General features: G+C 39.0%; 1 protein-coding gene across 1 annotated transcript in view; it reads left to right on the top strand.

Moving 5' to 3' along the window:
• srbd1 (S1 RNA binding domain 1) overlaps positions 1–22802 on the top strand; it is a 48755-nt gene that overhangs the window by 21717 nt on the left and 4236 nt on the right. The window contains exons 16-19 of the mRNA XM_079472359.1: positions 4460–4542; positions 13523–13629; positions 15704–15871; positions 16067–16216. Of these exons, the coding sequence (XP_079328485.1) occupies positions 4460–4542; positions 13523–13629; positions 15704–15871; positions 16067–16216 (508 nt within the window). The remainder of the gene's footprint in view (positions 1–4459; positions 4543–13522; positions 13630–15703; positions 15872–16066; positions 16217–22802) is intronic.

Below are 22802 nucleotides of genomic sequence, written 5' to 3' on the forward strand. Positions count from 1 at the left end.
ATTTGTTTATAAAAAATAATGCCTAAATCTGAAATTTTATTTTACACAAAATATTTGGACACTGCCTGCCAGTGGAGTAACTTTGTTTTGAAAAGTGGTGGGGACAGAGATGACAAAACAATACTTATGACTCGTAATAACTTTGTTTATCATATACAGTATAGTGGGAGGTCCCGTCTATTAGCTACTCCGCTTTTCGACTACAGCTCTAACATTATGTGGTTCCCAATGTCACTTGGGGTAGGACACTTGGCTGTTGCGGTGCATTACGCTTAAAAACTGTTTATTCCAATGACTAAAATTGTCACTTGTCTATTGGTTTACGCGTTTTTGTTGCACTGGATGCACCAGCAAGCGCCGTGAGTGCGTATGATGCACACATTTTTATACTGGCCACGTTTCTGAAGTCGCGGCTCTCTGTCTTCAGCAAATATAACTTACGAGTGTGAGCAACGGGAGATGGGGGAGAAAGCAGAGCATCCAGTGTTTCCACAAGTCTTAGATGTTAACTGCCCCTAAACAATGCACACTATGCAAGCATTTCAAATTTTTTTCCAAAAAGTGTTGAGGACATTTCCCATCTGTCCCGCCTGCAAATTACACCTTCTGCCTGGTAACGGTAAAGATGTAATATAAATGTACAATTTTATTTTGGATTTTGCAGACAAATGACCTTGCGAATATGAATGTCAAACCTTTTCATGTACCAAACGTTGAGCGGAAAGCATATTAACACTGACTGAAGCGGTTCCTTTGAATGATGGGTTTGTTTGTTTTTTAGTCCCAAGTCACATGTACTGGCCCTGGACAGTTCAACTAGCTTAACCTGTCAGTCTAACTCAGCTCCTACTAAATCAGACCTTTATATGCCATTCATGTCTTCTTGTCAGAAACAGATTTCCTGTTTACCTCTAGGCCACATTTATTTCTCTCATTTGTTTTGAGGTCAATACATTGACTTCAGACGGTTGCCCTGGTAGACAATATGCCACTTATGAATAAAACAAGTTTCACTGTGTAACACATTAGGTTTCTGTAAGAAGTCCTTGTGTTTGGACCACACATGCGACTCTCTCCACTATTGAAAAACATAAAGCATAGTGAAAAGTTTGGAAATCACTCCAGTGTTCTCAAAAACAGGATGTGTGAATTATTCCAGACTTCCTCTATAAAAGCAGTAAATCAGTGTGGGATTAATCATAAATTTTCCTCTGGTCAAGAGCGAGCTAGGGAGCTATATTTGGCCAAATTATGAAAGGCGTAAGAAATTGGAGCGTCCTGTGTGGGATGTGTGTAAATGTGTGTAGTGCTTGGTGATTCACTGCAGTAAATACACACTTCAACATAGGACAACGGTATTGAATCATAAGTGGCTTGTTTTTTAATAAGAAAATACAGTTATGCATGACAGTGCATCATTGTCTAGGAGAAATTCGAAGTCTATTAACTGATAAAGTAAACTCTGTTGAAAACTGGACCCTCCAATTTAACCACAGTTATTATTCTGAGCAGATTCTCAGATGTGTTTTACAATGAATGGTTGAGACCTCTACTGTTTAGACACCATGCAGTATTACTAAAGACATCAGACAACACAACTATAGAATTTAGGAATAGATAATAATCTTGCCGTATTTATATATCTTTTGATATATTGAAAATACTTTTTTTATAGTTTGATTTATTATTTGTTTTAACCCTTTTTTTTAAATGCATATATTTGTATCATTGTTTTAAGTGCTGTCACATTGATTAATCAATTAATATTTATATAATATAAATGTGTGTATGTGTATGTATAAATGCACACACATACATGTGTATATATAACAGCAATGTACATAAATATATATATAGATTTATATAGATTTTTTTACATTGTTTATATTTATACATATATATTACACGTTTCTTCAATTGATGCATTTATGTGTATTTATAGATTCATATAAATATACACAACACATACACATAATTAAATAAACACAAAATAGGGATCTAATGATTCACTATATGCGATTCACGATATGATTTATACACAATTTATTTATACAATATGAGTTGAGACAAATTAGAAACTGCCCTTTTATTTTTTTCTCAAATGCTTCACATTTAGTTGTAAAATTTTAATATATTTTGTGTCAAATTACAAAACAAATTCCAAATAAAATATAAATCTAAATACAAACGTTTCTTATATTAGTTATTCAGGACCGTTTTACCCTTTCTCTCTTTCTTTTTGCCAATATTGAAATCACGATTATTTAACAGAATTACTCATTATCCTTAAAAACAACATAGAAAATAAAAACCTTGGCTTTTGAACTCTGAATTTAACTGAAAAATAAATGTTAAGAAATAGCTCTGCTGAACCACTGTTATGAAAGGGTGCGCTGTGGATTTATACTAAAGGAAAAGAGAGGATCGAGAGGATTGAATGCGGCACAATAATCGTTTACCTCGATTATTTCGTTTTTGTAATTGATGAAGGCCAAAACTGACGATTACGATTAATTTTCGATTAATTGCACAGCCTTGATTTTTGTGTTTGCTTGATGCTCTGTAATATATTATTTTCACTGTTAGGGTTGGACTGATGTGATCAGAGACATATTCTTCTATATTGTGTGATTGATGTGCACAAGTTAAAAAGGTTTGAGCTTAAAAAGTCTTGGTATGTTTTTATAGTACAGTGTTCAACATTGATCAAGGACATTTCTATTTTCATTGTATGAGTCCTAAGAGTTAAACTACATACACCTGGATGAGAGCAGTTTGAGGAGGTGATCGCCTTTCTTTTAATACCTGAAAGATGAAGGTATCTGTGCTTGCTGAAGAGGGTGAGCGTGGAAAGAGGTTTTGAGGTGGGCTGCCAAAGCGTGATGGCCAAGCCTCACTCGCTGCGTCTCCACGCTGAACTCTGTGGGAAATTGCTGCCTGTAATAATATTTGGACAGGGATGGAGTTTCAGCTCAGGCCTTGTACTGCACACACAAAAGCACTTCTCTCCACTCTCTGTAATGTGGAGATTGTGTTTGGGCAGAAAACCACGTACTGTCTCACATTCTGTCTTGAGTTTTCAGGCCTGTTATTTCTGTCTGAGTCTCGTTCTCTTCCTCACTCTCTCTCACTCTTTGACATTCACACACGGCCACGTACAGTAAAGATGAAAATCTGATTTTCATTTGCTGACCTTCAACAAGACTAGATAAAGCTAATGGAACAAGTGCTCCACGGTGCTTATGTTCATTTCATTTTATTATATTGTCTTTGGCCTTCTCACACGTGATATTTCCAGGGACAAGTTAGATTCTGCTTCTTCTAAATTGAGTTTGATTTACTTTAATTGAGTTCTTATTTGACCAGACCACTCTTAGTTGGCTCATGTCTTTGCTTGTCTTACAGAATTTACTGGGAAACAGGACTCATGGCAAATCTATATGTGTCTATCAGTGTCTCTTGTTCTCTCTCTCTCTCTCTCTCTCAGACAGATGTGATGTCATGTGCGATTGTAGTTACAGCTATTAAATGAGTCTGTCTGAGTTTATTTGTCTAATCTCTCAGCCTTGTTTAAGGGACAGAGTTGTACAAGTGTTTTGGTTTTGAGCTTATGTCGTAAGGCGAAAACAGTGTAAAGTCACTCCACCCCTCCCTTCCTGAGCACTACGGTGGCTCTCACAGAACTAAGATGTTTTCGCTTAGCCGAAGGAGATAACGTATTTAGGAAATGCGTTCTGTAGACTAGTTTGTCCGAAACAAAATGGTGAATTCCATGCAAGGGGACCTGTGGTGTATGTAGATAGAAATAGCTCATTCTAAGTAATAAAAACATAACTCATCATTGTGTAAGGTCTTCATACACCTCTGAAGACATAGATAGGTTTATAATAATGCATCTTTAATTACACATTAGCATTTTCTCATATATGTGATAGTAAAGCAATATTATAAAATGCCCTGTAACCCACTGCTTCTTGGGGCTGATTGCTTTTATAAAACCGTTTTTTCAATATGCAAAATAAGGTAAATACAATAATATTTAGGGCATTTAGGTCAGCCGTTTTAAATCGGGGTGTTTTAAACTGCCTTACAACACGGTTCAGCCAATCAAAATCAAGGACCAGAACCGACCGTTTTAAAAGTTGCTATTTAGATGCTTGTTTTACTCTGTTCATTTACACAGAATCCACGTTTAAGATCTAAGCTCAGCTAAACCCTAAACACAGTCCTTTAGTGTCTTGCAAGCACAGGAATTCCCTGTAGTAAATGCAAATCTGCTTCATTAATATAATCTGTAAACCAGTGATTAGTTCAAGGCATTTGTGTGGGCTTAATTTATTCTTAATTAAGTCTGTTGGTTAATTAAAGTGTTAATATTGCTTATCTCTCCAGTGGACGTTATTAAATTTGAGAGTAAACTGTTCAATTGTGAGATAATTTCCTCCTGTGGTCTTCTCAGTGTCCATTGGAAGGCGTGTTCAGGACCCTTTAGCAGAGCTCATTAAGATTGACCCCAAACACATTGGGATAGGCACCTATCAGGTGAGTCACATGATATCCTCTTTTCTCAGTGTTATGTTAGATATTAAATATGAATTGCTGCTTAAGCGTTTGTATTGCATTAAATATGCTGGTAACACTTTACAATAAGGTTGTATTTGTTAACATTAGTAAATGAATTAACTAAAGTTTAACAATGTAAACTAATGTTCGGTTAATCTTTGGTTTTAAAAATGTATAAGTAAATGCTGAAATTAACACGAAGTAAGAATAATAAATGCTGTAGAAGTGTTGTTCATGTTAGCGAATGCAATAACCCATTGTTAACAAATCCAACCTTATTGTAAAGTGTTACCAACTTACTTGTGTCTTTATGAAACGTCCAGGTGATCGTGAAGGGAACTGCGTGCACATTGTGTGGTTCTACTCCTGATGCAGTCAAATGTTCAAAGTAGTTGTAGGCTCTTTCCCAACTTTCTAACCAGGCTCTGATTTTTTACGCTTGAGTAATAACAGTTTCAAACAGAAGTCAGCTGGACCAGTGAGCTAATCCTGTCTCTCACTGTTTGCTTTTGCAGTCTCGTATTATGAGTAATTCATTTCTCACGTGAAATTAATTCAGCTGCGATTCCCAGTAGCATCATAGGTTATATTGAGGCCTGGATTGGATTTTTTCTTCTCGCTCACTATCCAGCTTTCGCCTTCTCTTTGGCTTGTGCCACATGCTTTATTTCTCTTTCACCTACCCTTTGTTTATCGCTTTAAAAAACAATTATGACCTTTGTTGAACCTCATTTGGATGCTCATTATCATTGCCTTAGATAACGAAATATCAAGCTTCTCGGGATTTGTAAACTCATAATTGTTTTGTATGCAGTCGTTCGTATTACTTCTTGAAGAGTGAAATTTAGCCGGTTTAAGAGCTGTACAAGGGAACTCTAAACCAAGTGTACTGCAGCCTCTGAGCCATTTCCCAAAAATGGAGAGGAAAGAACATCTTGCATCTTTGCAAATGTCAAGGATCAATATCGCATATCACATATTTCTCACTGTCAACTTTTGACCCAAAGACCATATGCACATGTGCACAGGTTTAGGTTAGCAGAGGATCAGGGTCACCTTTTCTTGCCCTTGCACAGTGTGAGACTTGTCCAGTGTGCATCGCAGCGTTGCCCTGCACGTCTGTCAGCACTTAGCGTTTATTTACCCTGCTACATAATCTCAGCAACACAAGACGCCTCTCCAATGCTTTGACATGATGAGTGATATGTGTGCATTAGAGAGAGAGAGAGGGAATAACAATTCTGTCATATTTTATTCACCCTCATGTTTTACAAAAACCTGTATATGACACGTTCTTCTGTAGAAGACAAAAGAAGATATTTTGAGAAATGTCTCAGGGTTTTTGTCTCTATATACAATGGAAGTCGATGGGGTTCAGTGTTGTTCGGTTACCAACATTCTTCAAAATATCTTCTTTTATGTTCTGCAGAACAAAGAAAGTCATACAGGTTTCAGTGACTGGAGGGTCAGTAATTGAAATAATCTTCTTTTAGATTTAACATTTACAAGATGATAACACTTTGCCCTCTGTTGTGGCTTGTACTGTCATGAAATGCCTGTTAGCCAAAGTGGGTGGGACCTCTTGAGTTTACGATTATATAGTTTACTGTCAATCACTGAGCCAGAAGAGGATTGTTGTTCAGGTTTCCCAACTGCTTAAAGGTCCCAAAGGGCACATTTTACCATTTTACCCAGCTGTGAGAGAAAACAGCACACACGTCCGGATATTAAGGGAACTGTCACTCTACTTGACACACTCTCCCATGTGTACCTCAAGTCCACTAGCAGCGTCTCATCTTCTCAATTATATGAATTCATTTTTTATTAAGGAATGTATTTGTTAGTTACTTAAAATGTGCACTTAATTTAGTGTGGCTGGTTATAGGTTCAAATGTTCTGATTATTGTTCATACATTGATGTTGCTTTAAAGCTGTTTATTGCTTCTGTTCATAAATTGATGTAAGTGTTTGCAAATGTTAAGATAAAATTGTTGTTCCAAACCTGTGTAAATTCTGGGGCGCCATTGACTAGCATTAAATGGTTTGTTGTCCTAAATTCTTCAAAATATTTTCTTAAAGAAATCTGTGTTGCCCCTAGAAAACTCAGTTGCTAACATTCTTCCAAATATCTTTCTTTGTGTTCAACCTAACAAAGAAATGTACACAGGTTTGGAACAACTTGAGGTGAGTAACTCATGGCAGAATTTTTTGGGGTAGCTATTCCTTCAAAGGGGTAATTTCGCACAAATAAATGTTGTTGTCATTTACATTTACTAGAGTTACAGTTAAGGATGTGGAAGAAATAAAAATGAACAGCTAACCACATACATTATTACCAAATAAATAATGATTTGTTTTGTAAATGAATTGCCTCTTTAAGGACAAGTAAGAAAAGCTCTGATGATGTCGCTGTAGTTTTCTGAAAGCGTTCTCGTTTTAATGGGCCTGCTGTTCCCTCAGGGTGAAACGGAAGAGAGCGAATGAAGGTGTGAGTATTGACTGACAGAAAGCTGATGGACGATGATTGATAGCTTTGCCCATTTTCGCGTGGGAAAATGGAAAGGTTATGTGCTCCTGAACACCTTCTCTTATTATGATTCATACTAGTGCTGTAGCTGTACATGTTGTGTGGTATATTTTTTATATATTTCTAAAATTGAAATACCCATTGGTGGGTACTGGATAGTCTTCAACAACGACTTCTATCTTTCGGTTCTTATTGGTGTTTATTTTAGTAACAAACTAAGGAAAAAGAGCAACATCCGTGTTTTTCTCACGTTATTGATGGGCGAGTGGACGTGGGAGCAGCTCTCATGTTCTGTCTGACAGATGTTTACTGACTCCAGACCTGAACTCCAGGCTTCACCTGAGGTAAAGGAAAGATGGAGAAGAGTGTAGGTGAGAAAAGTGTCAGAAGACGCCGTTAAAATGTCAACTCACTGCCAGGAAACTGCATCACCTGATTTCCTGCCAGAAGCTTGCAGTCTCAGTTAAAAGCTTGTTTTAATTCATGCAATAGTGTTTTCCAGGTCTGGAAAAGTCATTGAAATGAATACAGTTGCTGTTGTGCAACTAACGCATTTGCTGTTGTGTAATTATTTATCAGACATTGGTCGGAATGACTCATTAGCAATTTGGTGTGTGAATTAAAGGTGTAATTTTTTGGAGGATCTATTGACAGAGATGCAATGTAATATACACAACTATGTCTGCAGATGTGTATAAAGGCCTTACATAATGAAGTGTTGTGTTTCTATTACCTTAGAATGAACTGTTTCTATCTACATACACCAGAGGTCCCCTTACATGGAATTCACCATGTTATTTCTACAGTAAGCAAAAACGTGACGGCATCTAAGCCCTGTGTCAGCCACCGGAGTGCTTTGAAAGGGAGTAGAGAGGGATGGAGGGAGCCATTGGTTGCCATTCGGAAGCTCACCACTAGATGCCGCTAAATTTCACACACTGAGCATTTAAAATTACTTTTAAAACCCAGAAACAACTGGAATGATATTGGAAAACTCTGAATAGTCATTTTATTTTTATTTCTAGTTATTTGGCATGGAGCTTAACATCGACACATGACCTTGTAGTTAAGACAGCAGAACGTATAGAGTAGCAGACCGCTTTCTTTCGTTTCCTAGAACAGGTAGAACTTCAACGCTGTCAGTCATTGGCGCCTCTTCGACCTCTGTCAGGATGTCTTCGGCAGTTTTCAAATGCCTCATTGGGAGCTTTCATGTTTTGCTGAAAACGCAGGGCTCTGGTTTCTCAGGAGGCAGAGGTTTGGGAGGTATGTAAAGGGATCTCCCCGTCAAACATCTTTGTGTTTTCAACTCTCTCTGGGAAGTGTGTTTTCAGAGCCTGCAGCTGGTTAGATGTACGCTGGGTCACAAGGGTGGGGAGAGGAGAGAAGAACTGATTGACATCTCAGAGTGGCAGCTTTTGATAAAAAAAGCTGTTAACTGGGCCGAGTGTGGACAGACGCACTTTGTTCTGGCGCTGGGGCCTGTCCAAGCCAAACAGGACCTTGCACCTGAATTTAATCTCGTGGTGTGATTTTGGGACAGGGTGTATGTTTTTGTGTGTACGTGGGCACGTAAATTGTGTGTCATCCGTGTGTTTTTGTGTTACCACTCCGTTTCGGCCCCTCTGCTCTAGAGTGGCAGAAGCAAGGGATTCTGGGAATGCGTCTGTTCACACTTAAACAGGTTTCAAAACTATGTGAACTCGCACCACATTTCTTCACCTATTCCTCAATGCTTTAATTGAGTTGGGGTTGTTGTGTCTTCAGGGTGACCGCACCGCTATGCTGTGTCAGAGCTCAGCTGCCAGCCGCTCATCCTACTGAGCGAGGCCGGAGAGCGGTACAACGTGTGTTTGAAGACAGATGGCGAGCTTAATGTGAGCTTTAAGTGTACACTGTGTTTCTCATGAAGCAGCGGAGAGCTTCTCAAAGACGTTGTTTGATTCTAATCTTATGCTTTAGCAGATGTAGCTCAGTGCTCTTCGGTTTAACAGTTCTCTAATTGAAATGTTTATGCCGTTTTAGATATATCCACTAGGATTGACGAGAGCTTGAAGAGATGACATGGGTAAAAGCCAAAGCCTGTTTCAAGAGCGACTACAGGAAGGCCGGATGATTCACAATGTCATGGCTGATTTTTCAGATAGTCACATATGTCAACCACAACACTGTTATTACTCTCTTGTTCAGCTTTGTTCAATTTGTTCACAGTGATTGATCTGTCTTTGAAGGCCGTATTCCCTCCCTCTCGTCCCGGCATACCGCCCGACAGTTGATGCGGATCATTGAACGTTCCCCCATTCCATCATATGCCGCTCATTTACGCTTTTCTCCCAGTATGCGAGTGCTACTATCACAGCGGGGGCGTCCCACCTCATAAATTAATGGAGCATCGCATATATCTTCCAGGAATCGCCTTAAAAATAGATCTGGGGGGCTGTAATAATTGATGGCGTTCTAATGAGTGTGCATTCCATCAGCGGTGCCTTGAGGCCGTAGTTTTTAGGTGGCTTTCTGCGCGCTTGAGGACTGTGAGAATTTTCGCTTCATCTGTGCTTCAGGCGTTCTGTTCAGCCGACTGCCTGCCAAGTACTCAAAAGCTAACCTTAGGGTTTGGGAGCAGATACATGGGAACCTGTCCGCATACTTCTCAGGTTGCATCCGGCTATTGTGCACCAGCGGGTTTTTGTGGGCTAAAAATAAGGTGTTTGGTATTCTTATGAAAGTCTCTCGAGCATGTGCTGGTTAATTTTTTTTATTAATCAGATTGGTGTCCGTGGTTGTTACAACTTCTCTTGTGTTTAACAGAAATTTTTTAAGCAATTATCCAGTTATGGTATTCAATGGTGGCAAAGAACTGTACGGTCACAAGCATTCTTCCAAATATATTTTTCTGCGTTCATCAGAACAAAGACATTCATACAGATTTGGAAAAACTTGAGGGTGCGGAAATACAATTTTTAGGGTGAACCTTTCCTTTAATATTTTAAGTAATATATGGGAAAAGGCTTTAAATTGTATACGTCTTGGTATTTTCAGAGTGAAAGAGGATCATTAGGAATGATTGATGTGCAGTTGATGAATTTCTAATGAAGGCTTTGTCCCTCAGGCACTCTGTTTATTGTTTAGACTTCTTGCGTCTTTTTCACACATGCATTCCAGAAGCATACACAAATTTCTCACCTCTCTAAGGTTACAAAAGAAAAGTGTGAGACGGTCTGGCTAAATGTTTCAGCAGGGTTTTCCCCACACGAAGCCTGTTTCTGTGCAGTAAAATGTTTAGCTGTATAGTATTACAGTTTCTTTTCAATATTTGTGTATCACTAGCTAGTTGTAGGAAGTGATACTCATCTCAGATTTTCTCATGATTTCTCATTCCACAGCCTCTCTGGTGTAATTGATGCTTTCTTTGAGAACTTTTGGTGTGTTTCAATTCATTCTGTTTACCACTAGAGGCAATATTGTGAAAGAGTACATGATTTGTCTCACACTCTTACCTGTTCACCCTCATGTCATTCCAAACCTGCATTTCTTTCTGTTTTCTTGTAACACAAAAGATGATATTATGAAGAATGTTGGTAATTAAACAACACTGGACCCCATTGACTTCCATTTTATGGACATAAAACCACAGAGACATTTCTCAAAGATGACAAATTTTAACGTTAATCTCTCCGCCATACTTAAGCTCTTCTGAGGTTTTCTTTTTTCTAAAGCTTAAATCAAGTCTGTTTAAAATGATAGTTCACCCAAAATGTTTAATCCTGTCATCCTTTACTTATAATTTTTTTTATTTCAAACCTGTATGATTTTGTTTCTTACGCAGAACACAAAAGAAGATATTTTGAGGAAGTGTGTTAACTTGCCATCAATAACTTGCATTGGCTTTGTGTCCATACAATATAAGCGAATCAGTTACTAAATTTCTTTAAAATATCTTCTTTCGTATATTGTGGAAGAAAGAAAGTCATACAGGTTTGAAATGACAAAGGGGTGAGTAAATGATGACAGGATTAAACATTTTGGGTGAACTATCACTTTATCCTGTTGGTTAGACAAAAACAGAGGTTTCTTTATTCATATCTGATTGGACACTTTTCACCTCATGTTATATATCTCATCGTGGTTGGCGACTGGTCTCATTTACCGTGTCCATTAACACCTTTTGGTTGCAAACACAGCGGCCCCTGGGACAGTTTTGTGGTGCCGTATTCAATCATTATAGCTATTGCATGTGCCAGTCATTTTAGGGCCGAGCATTAAAACATCATCACTTTTTCACTGAAAGAACAACTTTATATATAGAGCCTCTGCTTACAGAAGTCTCTGTAGTTCCTGTTTCTTATTTAGTTTGATGGTGTCAGTTAGTGCCCTAATTTGATTGATTTAATTACATAGTGTTTTATTTTTATATATTTATATTGTATTATGTTTTACCAATTTTTCTATAGTATTTATCAAACATTTCCTTGTCTTGGTTTGCTTTGCTCTCAACGGACATGTGTCTTCTGTACAAACAGGCAGATCTGCTAATGAGGTTTACATGATCAGGTTTCACTAGAACGCAATATTTGTTTTCGGGGTGTTCTTTGTGTGTTGTCTGAACATCTGCTTCTCAGACCTCTTTGACATCCTTGCCTTGCTGGCCACATTTTTACAGTCCTGTATTGTGTTTTATTTCAATGCATAACAATATTTCAGCCGTACGTTGCATCACTCTGGAACATAATTGCTGTGGAGGGATGCTAACATTCAGTCTTGGTATAGTATAACAGAATATAATATAATCCACTATTTCCTTGTTGTCCTCCTGAAACCTCGCATGTCCAAATTTGCTGTCCAAAGTTGACAAGCACTTTTTTAATACTTCTACATCTACATTTAATACAATACATCTACGCAAGTTCATATAAAATGTGTATCATATCCTAGAATAAGGAACTCAAAAAGCATTAGGATAGAGTTTCTTAGTACATGGCATCCCATTCCCAACTTTGACTATAACGTTAACACTTTCTCAAAGTAAACCACTGTGTCTAAATAGGAGAGAAATATATCGTCTATGTCTTTGTTTATTATTTCTACCTGTTCCAGTGTTAGCGTTTGACTGCGTTTTTGTGTGTGTGTGTGTGTGTGCGCAAGGGAGATTGAATGTGTATATTGAATTAGCTGTAAGAGGACCGAGGGCTTCTCATTCTGTATGAATGGTGAATTTGTAATCACACAAACACAAAACACGCTGGCAGTTAGAAAAAAAGAACTTTAAACATACTTACAGTGTAAATGTATTTGCAGAAAGTAAACAGAACAGGCAATGCATGTCATAGACTCCACCACAAATTGTCATTGCTCACCTTTGGCCGTTCTAACTGTTGGATTTTCCCCGGATGAAACAGAAAATTAGAGAATCCATTTTTTTGACCTGTTAATGTTCCCTCTGTGAAGTTTGGATGTCACCCTTTTATGTAACCATAAAACTGGGGGATGATGTGAAAGTTACCTGCATGCTTAAAGCTTCATCAAAAGGGCTTTGAATCTTTATATCTTTGATTGTAGTCATTTAAGTCTAATTATAGTGCAGTTTAGCCAAACATTATTCAATAACCATCATTCTTTTTAAATGGTTTAAAGAAGCATGGTAGTGCTGTTTTTGTATTTTACCTATCCTGCCTCATGTGGATTGACTGGACTCATTAACCCATTTTGATTAAGTTACATTGTCGAGTTTTCCTCCGAAGCCACTACAGGGGTTCTCAGTCATTACATAAAACTCTTGTCAATATAGGAGCTTTCATCGTAATGAATCCTCCCAAATGGAGTATTGCACATTATTCTAACCAGGTCTCCAACACTGGTAACGTCCTCCATATGGATCCTGGTCCCAACGCCAGACAGACAAAGGCTTGTCGGAATTCCCTGCTTGCTCCAAATTTTGGTCCGTTTTGGATTTGGCCTTGTGGTTTTCTATGCTTTGAATTCCATCTCCATTTTAGAAAACCGCCTCCAAAGTGTGAAAAGTTCGGCTGGATTAACTTTATCAATTCCCTGCACTTAATGGAAAACCCCTGTGAGAGGACTTTGAAGTGTCACAGATGCTTTCCAACGAAAACAGCCTCAGACCTTCTCGCCGCGTCTCTCGAGGCGAAGCGATCCACCGACCGCCTTTTTATTCTGCAGTTTCTCTTATTTCTCGGACCAGCATGAACCCTGCAAAGTATTTAAGGTTACCATTTGATCGCCAGTGACACAGCATTGGCCTGGTGAAAAATAATTGAGACGTCTTAATGGCTGAGAAATTAGAAGGGTTTAGACTCTCTTGATATTAAGAACGACACTGTAGAATTTGACTGCTTAAAAGCTAACGCAATATTGTCATGGTGAAGTTCCTCCCATTTTGCACACTTCTGTAAAGACCATGGTCACTCTTTCCAGCACGACGTGTCACAGAGTTTGCTAAGGGCAGCGCTGGACGGGGTGGTGCAGGAGTGTGTGAGCTTCGTGGGAGTGGACATCAACATCTGTTCAGAGACGCTGATGAGGTAGGGGCCAAATACTTTCCAGCAACAGTCACAACATGGCAACTTCTCACTCGCCTCCCCACTACTGCTTAACGCTCTGTTTAGTCTGACACCCTTCACGCCGCACACAAGCTCAAAAGTGTGCACCGTAACGTTTCTTCACGTCCCCACTACACACAAACATTGTGATCTACATACACAAACATTGCTGTTCCCCAACATAGTCTCAAATTAAGATATATAGCCTTAAATATTAGTCACATAAACTTACCCAAAGATCGAAATGCATGGAGTGTTTATGTACTGAAAGTAAACCTACTAGCTGCTCTGCCTAATTTCTTGTAGGATTTCTTGAGTAATTCTCTTCGGAAAACAGTGGTGTGGAAAGCGCTCGCAGAATGAAATCTGGATCATTTTTACATACCATTCAATGCACATTGGAAACGTTCGTTTTCACATGCACAGATTATTCTTGAGTCTATAGAGCTTGGCGTGTTTACTTAAGTAAGTTTAAAAGAGAAATTGATGAGGGAACGCAGACTTTCATCTTTCAACGATACAGTAGTTCTGCAGTAGGTTGAAATGCGACCTCTATATTTAACTCTAAAGGCTTTTGAGTTATTGCACACACACACATCACTAGTCTGAGCCGCAAAGCTGTACGTTGCCATTAGTAGGCAGGGTTAATGCAAGTGAGGTAGTCCGGGATCAGGTCATCTGTTTACCTGACTTTAAATGAGCTCTCAGTACCAGAGCTCCAGACAGCAGTGTTCATGGCTCCAGCATTATTCGACCCTTATTTATATGTGATGACATATAGTGTTTACATAGCTGCTTTCGGTGGAGCTGCCACTTCGAATTGCCCACACCGCGTCGCAAAAAAACTTCTCAATGGCTGTCTGTTTCGGATGAAAAGGTCAAAAAGATTATGAGATCTTGGTTATTCTGTTGGAAAATGTTCACAATATTTTTACTAATATCTGACGTCTCATTTGTGAGCATGTAGGGATTACATCAGTATGAAAAGGAATTTCCATAGCCTTGGGTGGACTTCTAAAGTTAAACTTTTTTTATCCAGGATGTGCGGTTAATGCAGAGTATTGACATATAAAGCAGTGAGTAATTCCAAAAGCAAACGACTTTTGGATACTTGCGGTTGAGCGGAGGGATTGAGGGGTTAAAATTTGGATTTTCTTTTAACAGAATATCGGTTATATATTTGCTCAAGTTTCACTGCACACTGAAAAAGTTAAAGCCTCGACTTCTAATTTCAAGTGACTGCATTTATTAGATATTATTTACTAGAATAATTTAACATGTTATATAAACACCATGAACTGTGTTTTATCTTTTTTGTGTTTTTCGGTTTCTATTTTCCCCTGAAAAGCTGCTTTGGAACAATGCACATTGTGAAAAGCACTATATAAATAAAAAAAATGTATTGAACTCTTGTCATTTCAAACCTGTATGACCATCTTGTCATTTCTTTCTTCTGCAGAATACAAAAGAAGATATTTTGAAGAATGTTTTTAACCAAACAACGGCGGTACTCGTTCGCTTTTGTGGGATGGACACAAAATCAATGCAAGTGAATAGGTAGCGCCGTCGTTTGGTTACCAAACCTCTTCAAAATGTCTTCTTTTGTGTTCTGCAGAAGAAAGAAATGACAAGATGGTCAGTAAATGATAAAAGAGTTTTTATTTTTCGGTGAACTATCCTGGGACGATATATCTCCCCAGCTCTACCTTTAACTAAGCCATCTGAAGACTAGATGTAACCAGCCACTAGAAAATGTTTATGTGAGGCCTTAATTTTTGTACAGTGCATGCAGCTTGGATTTTTTATATTTTGAAAATAGCAAACCAAACTAACAAATTCATTGTCACTTTCGTAAAATCCAGAAGTCAAGTTTATTTCTATAGTGCTTTTTGCATGGTTTGCACTGTTTGTCCAAATAACAAACTACATAACAATAAAACTTAGAGTACAAATCAAAAGAGATATGCTTCACAAGAAACACTAAGACACACGCCGGATGTCTTTAAGTTTTAAATGTACAAGTGAGTTTTGTCAGTTGGGCTTGTTGTATTTTCAGACATGTTGCAGGTCTGAATGCAGGTCGAGCTCGCAGCATCATGGAGTGGAGAGAAAAAAACGGACCTTTTCTCAACCGAGAGCAGCTCAAATTAGTGAAAGGCCTGGGCCCTAAGAGCTTTCAGCAGTGTGCCGGCTTCATAAGGGTTAACCCTGAGACGGTGCTAAGGTATCAGTCTGCCTTTGTCATGTATTGAATTATTTTCTCATGCTGTGATGTTTCAATGTTAAACTTTGCTGTTTTACAGGTCCTTTTGTAGCTTAAATATTTATAAGACTATAATACAGCTTTAATAATCTTCGGCCGGATTCTTAAAAACTTTTAAGCCCCTTTGCTCTGTATTTGTACTTGTGATTTATGCAGTTACAAGCCTGGGGGGAGTAAAGAATTTGATGTTCCTCAGAATCTGACTGCTGGGAAAAGAAAAGTCAAAGCCTCTGGTAGCATCTCTAACCAGTTTAACCCGCTGGACCAAACCTGCATCCACCCAGAATCCTACAGCATCGCCCTGAGGTGAGAACAGAGCTTGGCATCGAACTATCGCATTACTTCACCACTACAGTCGATCATTGGATCTGCTTAAGGCTTGACCCAAGTGGTAGCGTGCGTGTTTACATCAAGTGGGAGCATCTGGTCCTGTATTGCTCAGTGCGAGAGGGCCGTGGTGCAAGCTGCTGCCACTTATATGAAAAGCACATTCAGCGTGTGCTCTGGACTCTCTGGCAGTGAATGTAGTTCTCCCTGCAGCTGTGCTGCTCAAGTCTGTTTAGACTACTCCAATCTGACACTCGCGCCTGTTGCTTCCAGAAGATGTGCGCACGGATGCCCTGTGGTTTGGATGCGCCTGCGTGCATGACAGCTGCAAGTTAAATCGAAATCGGTGTGTGTATGTGAAAGAGGCTTTTTTCTGTAAATTGAATATGAATGTTGGGCACAGCAATCTGATGCTGTGGAATTCAGTTGATTCATTGATGGCAACTGTAATTTAGGAAAAAGACTTTCATTCACCTTGTGTTACTCACGTCTTTCGTTTCCACTGAACAAGAGGTTTAAGTGTTGGATGTAGCACAGTGCGTGTGCTTGTGCAGATACGCTTTATTTTCTATATAAAATAAACCTACATGTTAAGACAATCTGTGAATATGTAACCTCGATATGTTAAATATTGACTGAGTAAGGCCATTTGAAAGTTTGAAATCATTGTAAAATTGCATTAGCCTGGATTTCCCCCTTTGCTCTCAAGTTATAATCTAAAACTAAAGTAGTTTCGCTAGTGGTCTGAGACGTCTAAACCCCACTGTATATGCACGTGTCCGCATGTGTGACCCATGTGTGAGGGCACGCTTGTCCGTCCGCCCGATCTGTCGTCGAAGGCGCCTGCATGGGTCAGAGGTCTAATAAAGCCACTTAGGGCCATGGAGTGGAGGAATAATCAGCCTGTCATATCCTCCCTCCTCTCCTCTCCTTCTGTTTGTTTTTATTTCTCTCAGTTAGGCTTCATTTCCGACTAAACCAGGCAGAAAAGCCTCCCTCGCAGTCCCCTGTATTATCACCATCCTCTATCGTTACCAAATGCTGTGCTAATGGACGTTGCTCCACTCCAATTGTCATCATGAGGCCAGGCATATTTTTCTTGGAGTAACAGGATTCGATTAAACATGGCCACCAGCAGTGCAGAGTTGGTAATGTAGCGGCCAGCTAATCTAGCGGCCTTAAAACAAGTGGTTTCTAGGGTGCTTCGGAGGAATTCTGGGTATTGCTAATAAATTGTATCAAATGTGTTGCAAGCTTGAGCCAGGGCTGGAATCATGAGGCTAATGATGCGAGCAGAATGTCTGAGCGATGGCCTTATAATGATGATGACAAGCTTGACAGATTCCCAACAATCTGTAACCCATTTCTGAACTGTGTTCATCACTTGTCCTCTGTTTCACCAGCTCATTCTCTTTCCCTCGCATATTAGAGTATAGACAGCCCATCTCCTTTTTCACTTCCTCTAATTCGCTGCCCAAAACAGGAGAGGACATATAAGTCATTAATGCCAGTCTTTCTCAAACGATTTTGGAACAACAAAAAATCACAATCATGGTTTTTATTCAAATTTAAAAAAACATTGTGGTTCATTGTTGGAAAATGTGCACAGTATTAAAATGACAATGTATTTCTCTGCCAGAATGTTTTCTATGCACTATAGTGGTGGTGCATTCTTGTGTACAGCAATCTCTGATACTACAGTAGATTTTTAGCCTTTATATTTTGACTGATAAACTAAATATAGATATTTGTACAGATATGCATAAATGTAGAACATTTCATCTGAAATATTTTCACAGCATTTTGAAAGACAACATTAACTATTCAACTTAAAATGTAATTATTCATTAAAATGTAATTGAATTCATTATACTATCTGAATACAAAACAACTAAAACTGGTTTGTCCACTGGCGTGTGTGGTTAGTATTGAAGTTGGTACAGAAGGTGGCTTAAATCAGTCACACGTTTTGCTTGTGAAAACATGCAGCTTGTCTTCCTCCATTTTGTGAGTGATTTTGTTGCACGATGGGCGCTTTGCAAAGCGTGGGCCAGCAGACGGTAATGGTGGATCATGTTGCTCTAATGTGATGAACTTGATATCCTAAGCCTCACCACTTGGAATCACTTCCCACACATACACACACAAATATGCGTTCACAATATGCAGCGCTGACCCCGTCATGGATCCTCTATAGGATTTAAGTATTATCTTTGGAACATGTAAATAACTCCAAAACCAAACAACACTGGCACTCATTGACTTGGTTTTGTGTCAATACAATAGAAGTGAATTGGTGCCATTGTTGTTCGTTTACCAACATTGTTTAAAAAATCTTCTTTTTTGTTCTGCAGAATAAATAAAGTAATTGTCATGAAATACCACGAGGGTGAGTAAATGATGACAGAATTTTTATTTTTGGGTGAACTATGACTTTAAGCTTCCTTAATACCATCATTTAAAAATATATTTTAGCTCAGGTTGACATTGACTGTGTCAAATTGCACAGCGGTAAATACATTTATTTATTAATCTTACAAATAGAAGAGTTAATTAATTACTATAAATGTAAACTTTTGACCATTTCATCTTTTTACTTTAAATGTTTTAGTATCTTCTCAAAACTCGTTGTTAACAGTGACTACAGTGTGCTGTGTAAGCAGGTTATACAGTAGCGTGTCATCACAGATCCGTCAGCCGAGCACCAAATTAAACACAGAAACCAGCAGCATTTTTGTGCAAAAGATGTGAAAGAGTTGTCATCTAGCAATTGCGGCAATTCCGTCACGACGTGAACGCCACATTTGTTACAACAGATCTGGCCGAAATCTCTGAATAAGCTGAGAAATTATATCAAATGTCACCAATTTTTACTTCTTACATTCCCTAATGATAAAAAATGCACTTGAGGGGACCACACACTAAAGAACTAAAGCAGAATCATTGTGTCTGGATAGCCTCTATCTGTGGGCCCACCCAGCAGCTTACGGCGTGTGGAACCGAGGCCTCCTCTGCGCTGCTCCTCGCCATAGCTGCTTTTCATTATGCCCGGAGGATAAGGCAGACTCCGTTCTCCCCGATCCAAGAGAGCAGCGGCCCTGGTACCCCTAAACACTAACACACCAGAGGGAAACATAAGCCCAGCTGAGACCCCCTCCAGAAACCTGAGCCCCCGGGCCAATCACCCGCCACCAACACACTTACAGTGTAGCTGTTCATAAATCACTCAAAGTTCAGCTCTCCACCTTCTCTCTCTCTCTCTCTCTCTCTCTCTCTCTCTCTCTCTCTCTCTGCTGCCTACTCTGGCACTGCTCATGGACAGCTGGAGAGCGGCATAGCGTCCCTTATGAATATTACGGAAATCTTGGGAGGACCACTGGAGAACGAAATGTAGTTGCTTTTGGATAGCATGAGCGATTAAGTAATTTGTTGCAATTGGTACAAGTACTGGGCACAGGTACATGTGTGAAGTGCCGGTGTTCTCAGGACATTGAGTAAGAGATTATGTGCGATGAAATTTGATTTACCAGATTTGTCATTACAGCTCAATTGTTGTCGTTGTTTTGGCCTTCATAACATGCATTGAATGACTTCGGTCTGCATTACAAAAACGGCCACATTGATCTGCTTGAAAAGCTGGAATTCATCAGCTAAACGTGCATGTCTGTTACCCTTTGCATTTTCATCACCTCATAACTCTGAGACCCAACAGAGACTATAATTTTTTTGTTTCACCAGACCTAGTTCTGTTCTAAAACTGTTGGTTGTTTCAAAGTAAGCATGAAAGCCATTGAACTTCTGTATCATCTCACGTTACTATTGAAAAATAGACTGGTTATGTGCTGCTAACATAAGTAGTGGCGCTCGCTGGTCCTATCATACCTCAGCTTGTCAGCGAAAGGTGCAATATTACTTTTTGAATAGATCAAATGGATGATTTTCACCTGGTTCATGGTCAAACAGGTGAAAATTTCCATATCCTGTACATACAATGGGACCATAGCTTAAAGGGAAAAATGTTGTTGACCTAACAGCGATGGTAGCCATTCATTTGCACTGGTATAGATGTCGATGGGTGCCACCGCTGTTCGGTTATCAACATTCTTCAATATATCTTCTCTTGTGTTCTGCGGAAGGAAGGAAGAAAGGAAGGAAGTCATAGAGGTTCGAAATGACAAGAGGATGAGTAAACGATGACAGAATTTAAATTTTTGGGTGAACTATCCCTTTAACTTAGCAACGCCTTCCGTGAGAATTCTTTCATCATTTATTTGCCTTCATGTAATCATGTAACTTTCTTTCTTCTCCAGAACACAAAAGATGTTTTGAAGAATTTCGGCCCCCATTTTCACAAAACCACTGAGACATTTCTCAAAATATTTCTCATATACAGGTTTTTAATACATGATGACAGAATTTTTATTGTTGATGTGGATCTTTCTATAAACGCATAACCTATCAGCATCCCTCCTGTCAAGTGTACACTTTATTTATCAGCAGGGTGAGTCAGGAAGGCACAATGATTCATATGTACATGCATCTGCGTTTATCCGCTGGAGCTCGGGACAGTGCAGAATTGTCAGCCTGCGTACAAAAGAGTGAGTGTGAGATGATTTGCCTTTTGCTGTTGCTGTCAGGCCCCCTGTCTGCAGCAGGAAATGGGTGGGGCTTGAACCCACCTGCCCTGTCAGTCACACAGAGGACAGCTGCGCTGGCTGGCGTCAGGCTGTCACGATGACGTCCATCCATCAGCAAGCTGGCTCAGCAGGTCCGCTCACTCCCCATGCCAAAACTCACATTCCAATAATACCCCTGGACCCCAGCATTCCTCAGCCACCCCTGGACAGCTTGACCTCTCTCAAAGTCCTTGCCACAAGCTTGTTGCCCACTCCAGGACATGATGTATGGCACTGTATAGGTTATGTTGCCCATTAGTGTGCTTTGCGTAGAGAGTAGCATTTCGATTTTATGGAGGCAGGATAAGTCTTTACATTCTTTCTTGTATTGAATTACTTATTTAGGCCTCATGTACATTACTGTTCAAAAGTTTAGATCACTTGACTTAAATGTATTTTGCGATCTTAAAAACGATTTGCTCAAAAAGCATTTGCTTATATATCTGTTCTCGCGAATCCTCGCTCTGCATATTTTGCGTCTCTATCTTGTTTAACACACCTAATACAAATCACCGGCTCATTAGAAGATCGCTTCATGAACGAAATGTGTTCTGATTGACATGGTCTCTAGACAGTGTTCATTGATCTCTACTCCCTGCACACAGAACATGAAGTTGAAGCTGAAGTTTAAGGGCACAGTTTTGAGATTTGTTTTACTTCACCCACACAGACAAAACGTTCTACAAATGTGAAGGGTCACGTCTTGTGCGCTTCAATGCCCTTCAAATGAAACGTATACGCTCCTTACAAACTGGAATCATGTCAGAATATCCAGTGATATCCACTTCGCAGAGCACTTACGGTCATATTAAACAAACCTCTAAAGCCGGATAAGAGAAACGTACAAAATATGCGGAGCGGGGATCGCGAGGAACAGGTTTGAGAACCCCCATTATAGACTGTTTCAGCGGTTACGACATAAACGTTATGTGTCTCCGACTTAGCTTCTGGTAGACCTCCACACATAAGAGCTCTGCATTGATAAAACTACTGTGGGACTGTTTAAAAGCTTCCCTGGGTGAGACCCGGAGAAACTGGCGGATAGATTGCAAATTCTGCAAAAAACAAGGCAAATTGTAGCTATTATTATGATGTTTTTATTATTTTACAGAATATTAATAAGGAACGAATATGTGATCCTAATCTTTTGAACAGTAGTGTAGTCTGAAATTTGGCCATATATATTAATATAATGATATTTAAAATATAGCATTACTTATAATCAGTAGACTTAAACAGTAGAGTGATCTTAGTCACCATGAAATCAAAATTTCTTTAAAAAAATTACTGAATATTATAGCGATTACTGTACATCATTTATCCATATTTCTGTCTTTCTAATTTATGAACCCCCCTTCTGTTTTTCAATGCATGATGTATTTCTCATCCTGGGGGTGGGGTTGTTTTAATTGTCCAATCGCCAGGCTTCCAACTTCCAAAGATCCAATAAATTAACAAAGGACAAATTAAGCTCCTCCCTACATTTGTTCTCATTCCAGAAGTCATTCTTCCGTTAAACGTCACAATTTGGAAGAATACAAAAACTTTTGTTTCACGTTGACTCTAAAAACACTTTAATCTGAAGGTAAATGAGAGGTAAATGTCTGAATATTTGATATTATTTTGACAACAGTATGGTTTTACCGATATTTTTTATTTCATACGTGTTACCCCATAACAGAATGTTGTGTGACCCTGATCTTTAAAGGAACAGTTCACCCAAAAATGAAAATTCTGTCATCATATACTTTGAGTTTTTCTAAATCTGTATACTTGCCTTTGTTCTGATGAACACAAAGAAACATATTTGGAAGAATGCTTATAACCAGACAGTTCTTTGACCCCATTGACTACCATAGTGGGAAAACAATATTTGTTCTGTTGAACAC

Source organism: Barbatula barbatula (genome assembly GCF_947034865.1).
Source record: "Barbatula barbatula genome assembly, chromosome: 14".
Taxonomy (NCBI): domain Eukaryota; kingdom Metazoa; phylum Chordata; class Actinopteri; order Cypriniformes; family Nemacheilidae; genus Barbatula; species Barbatula barbatula.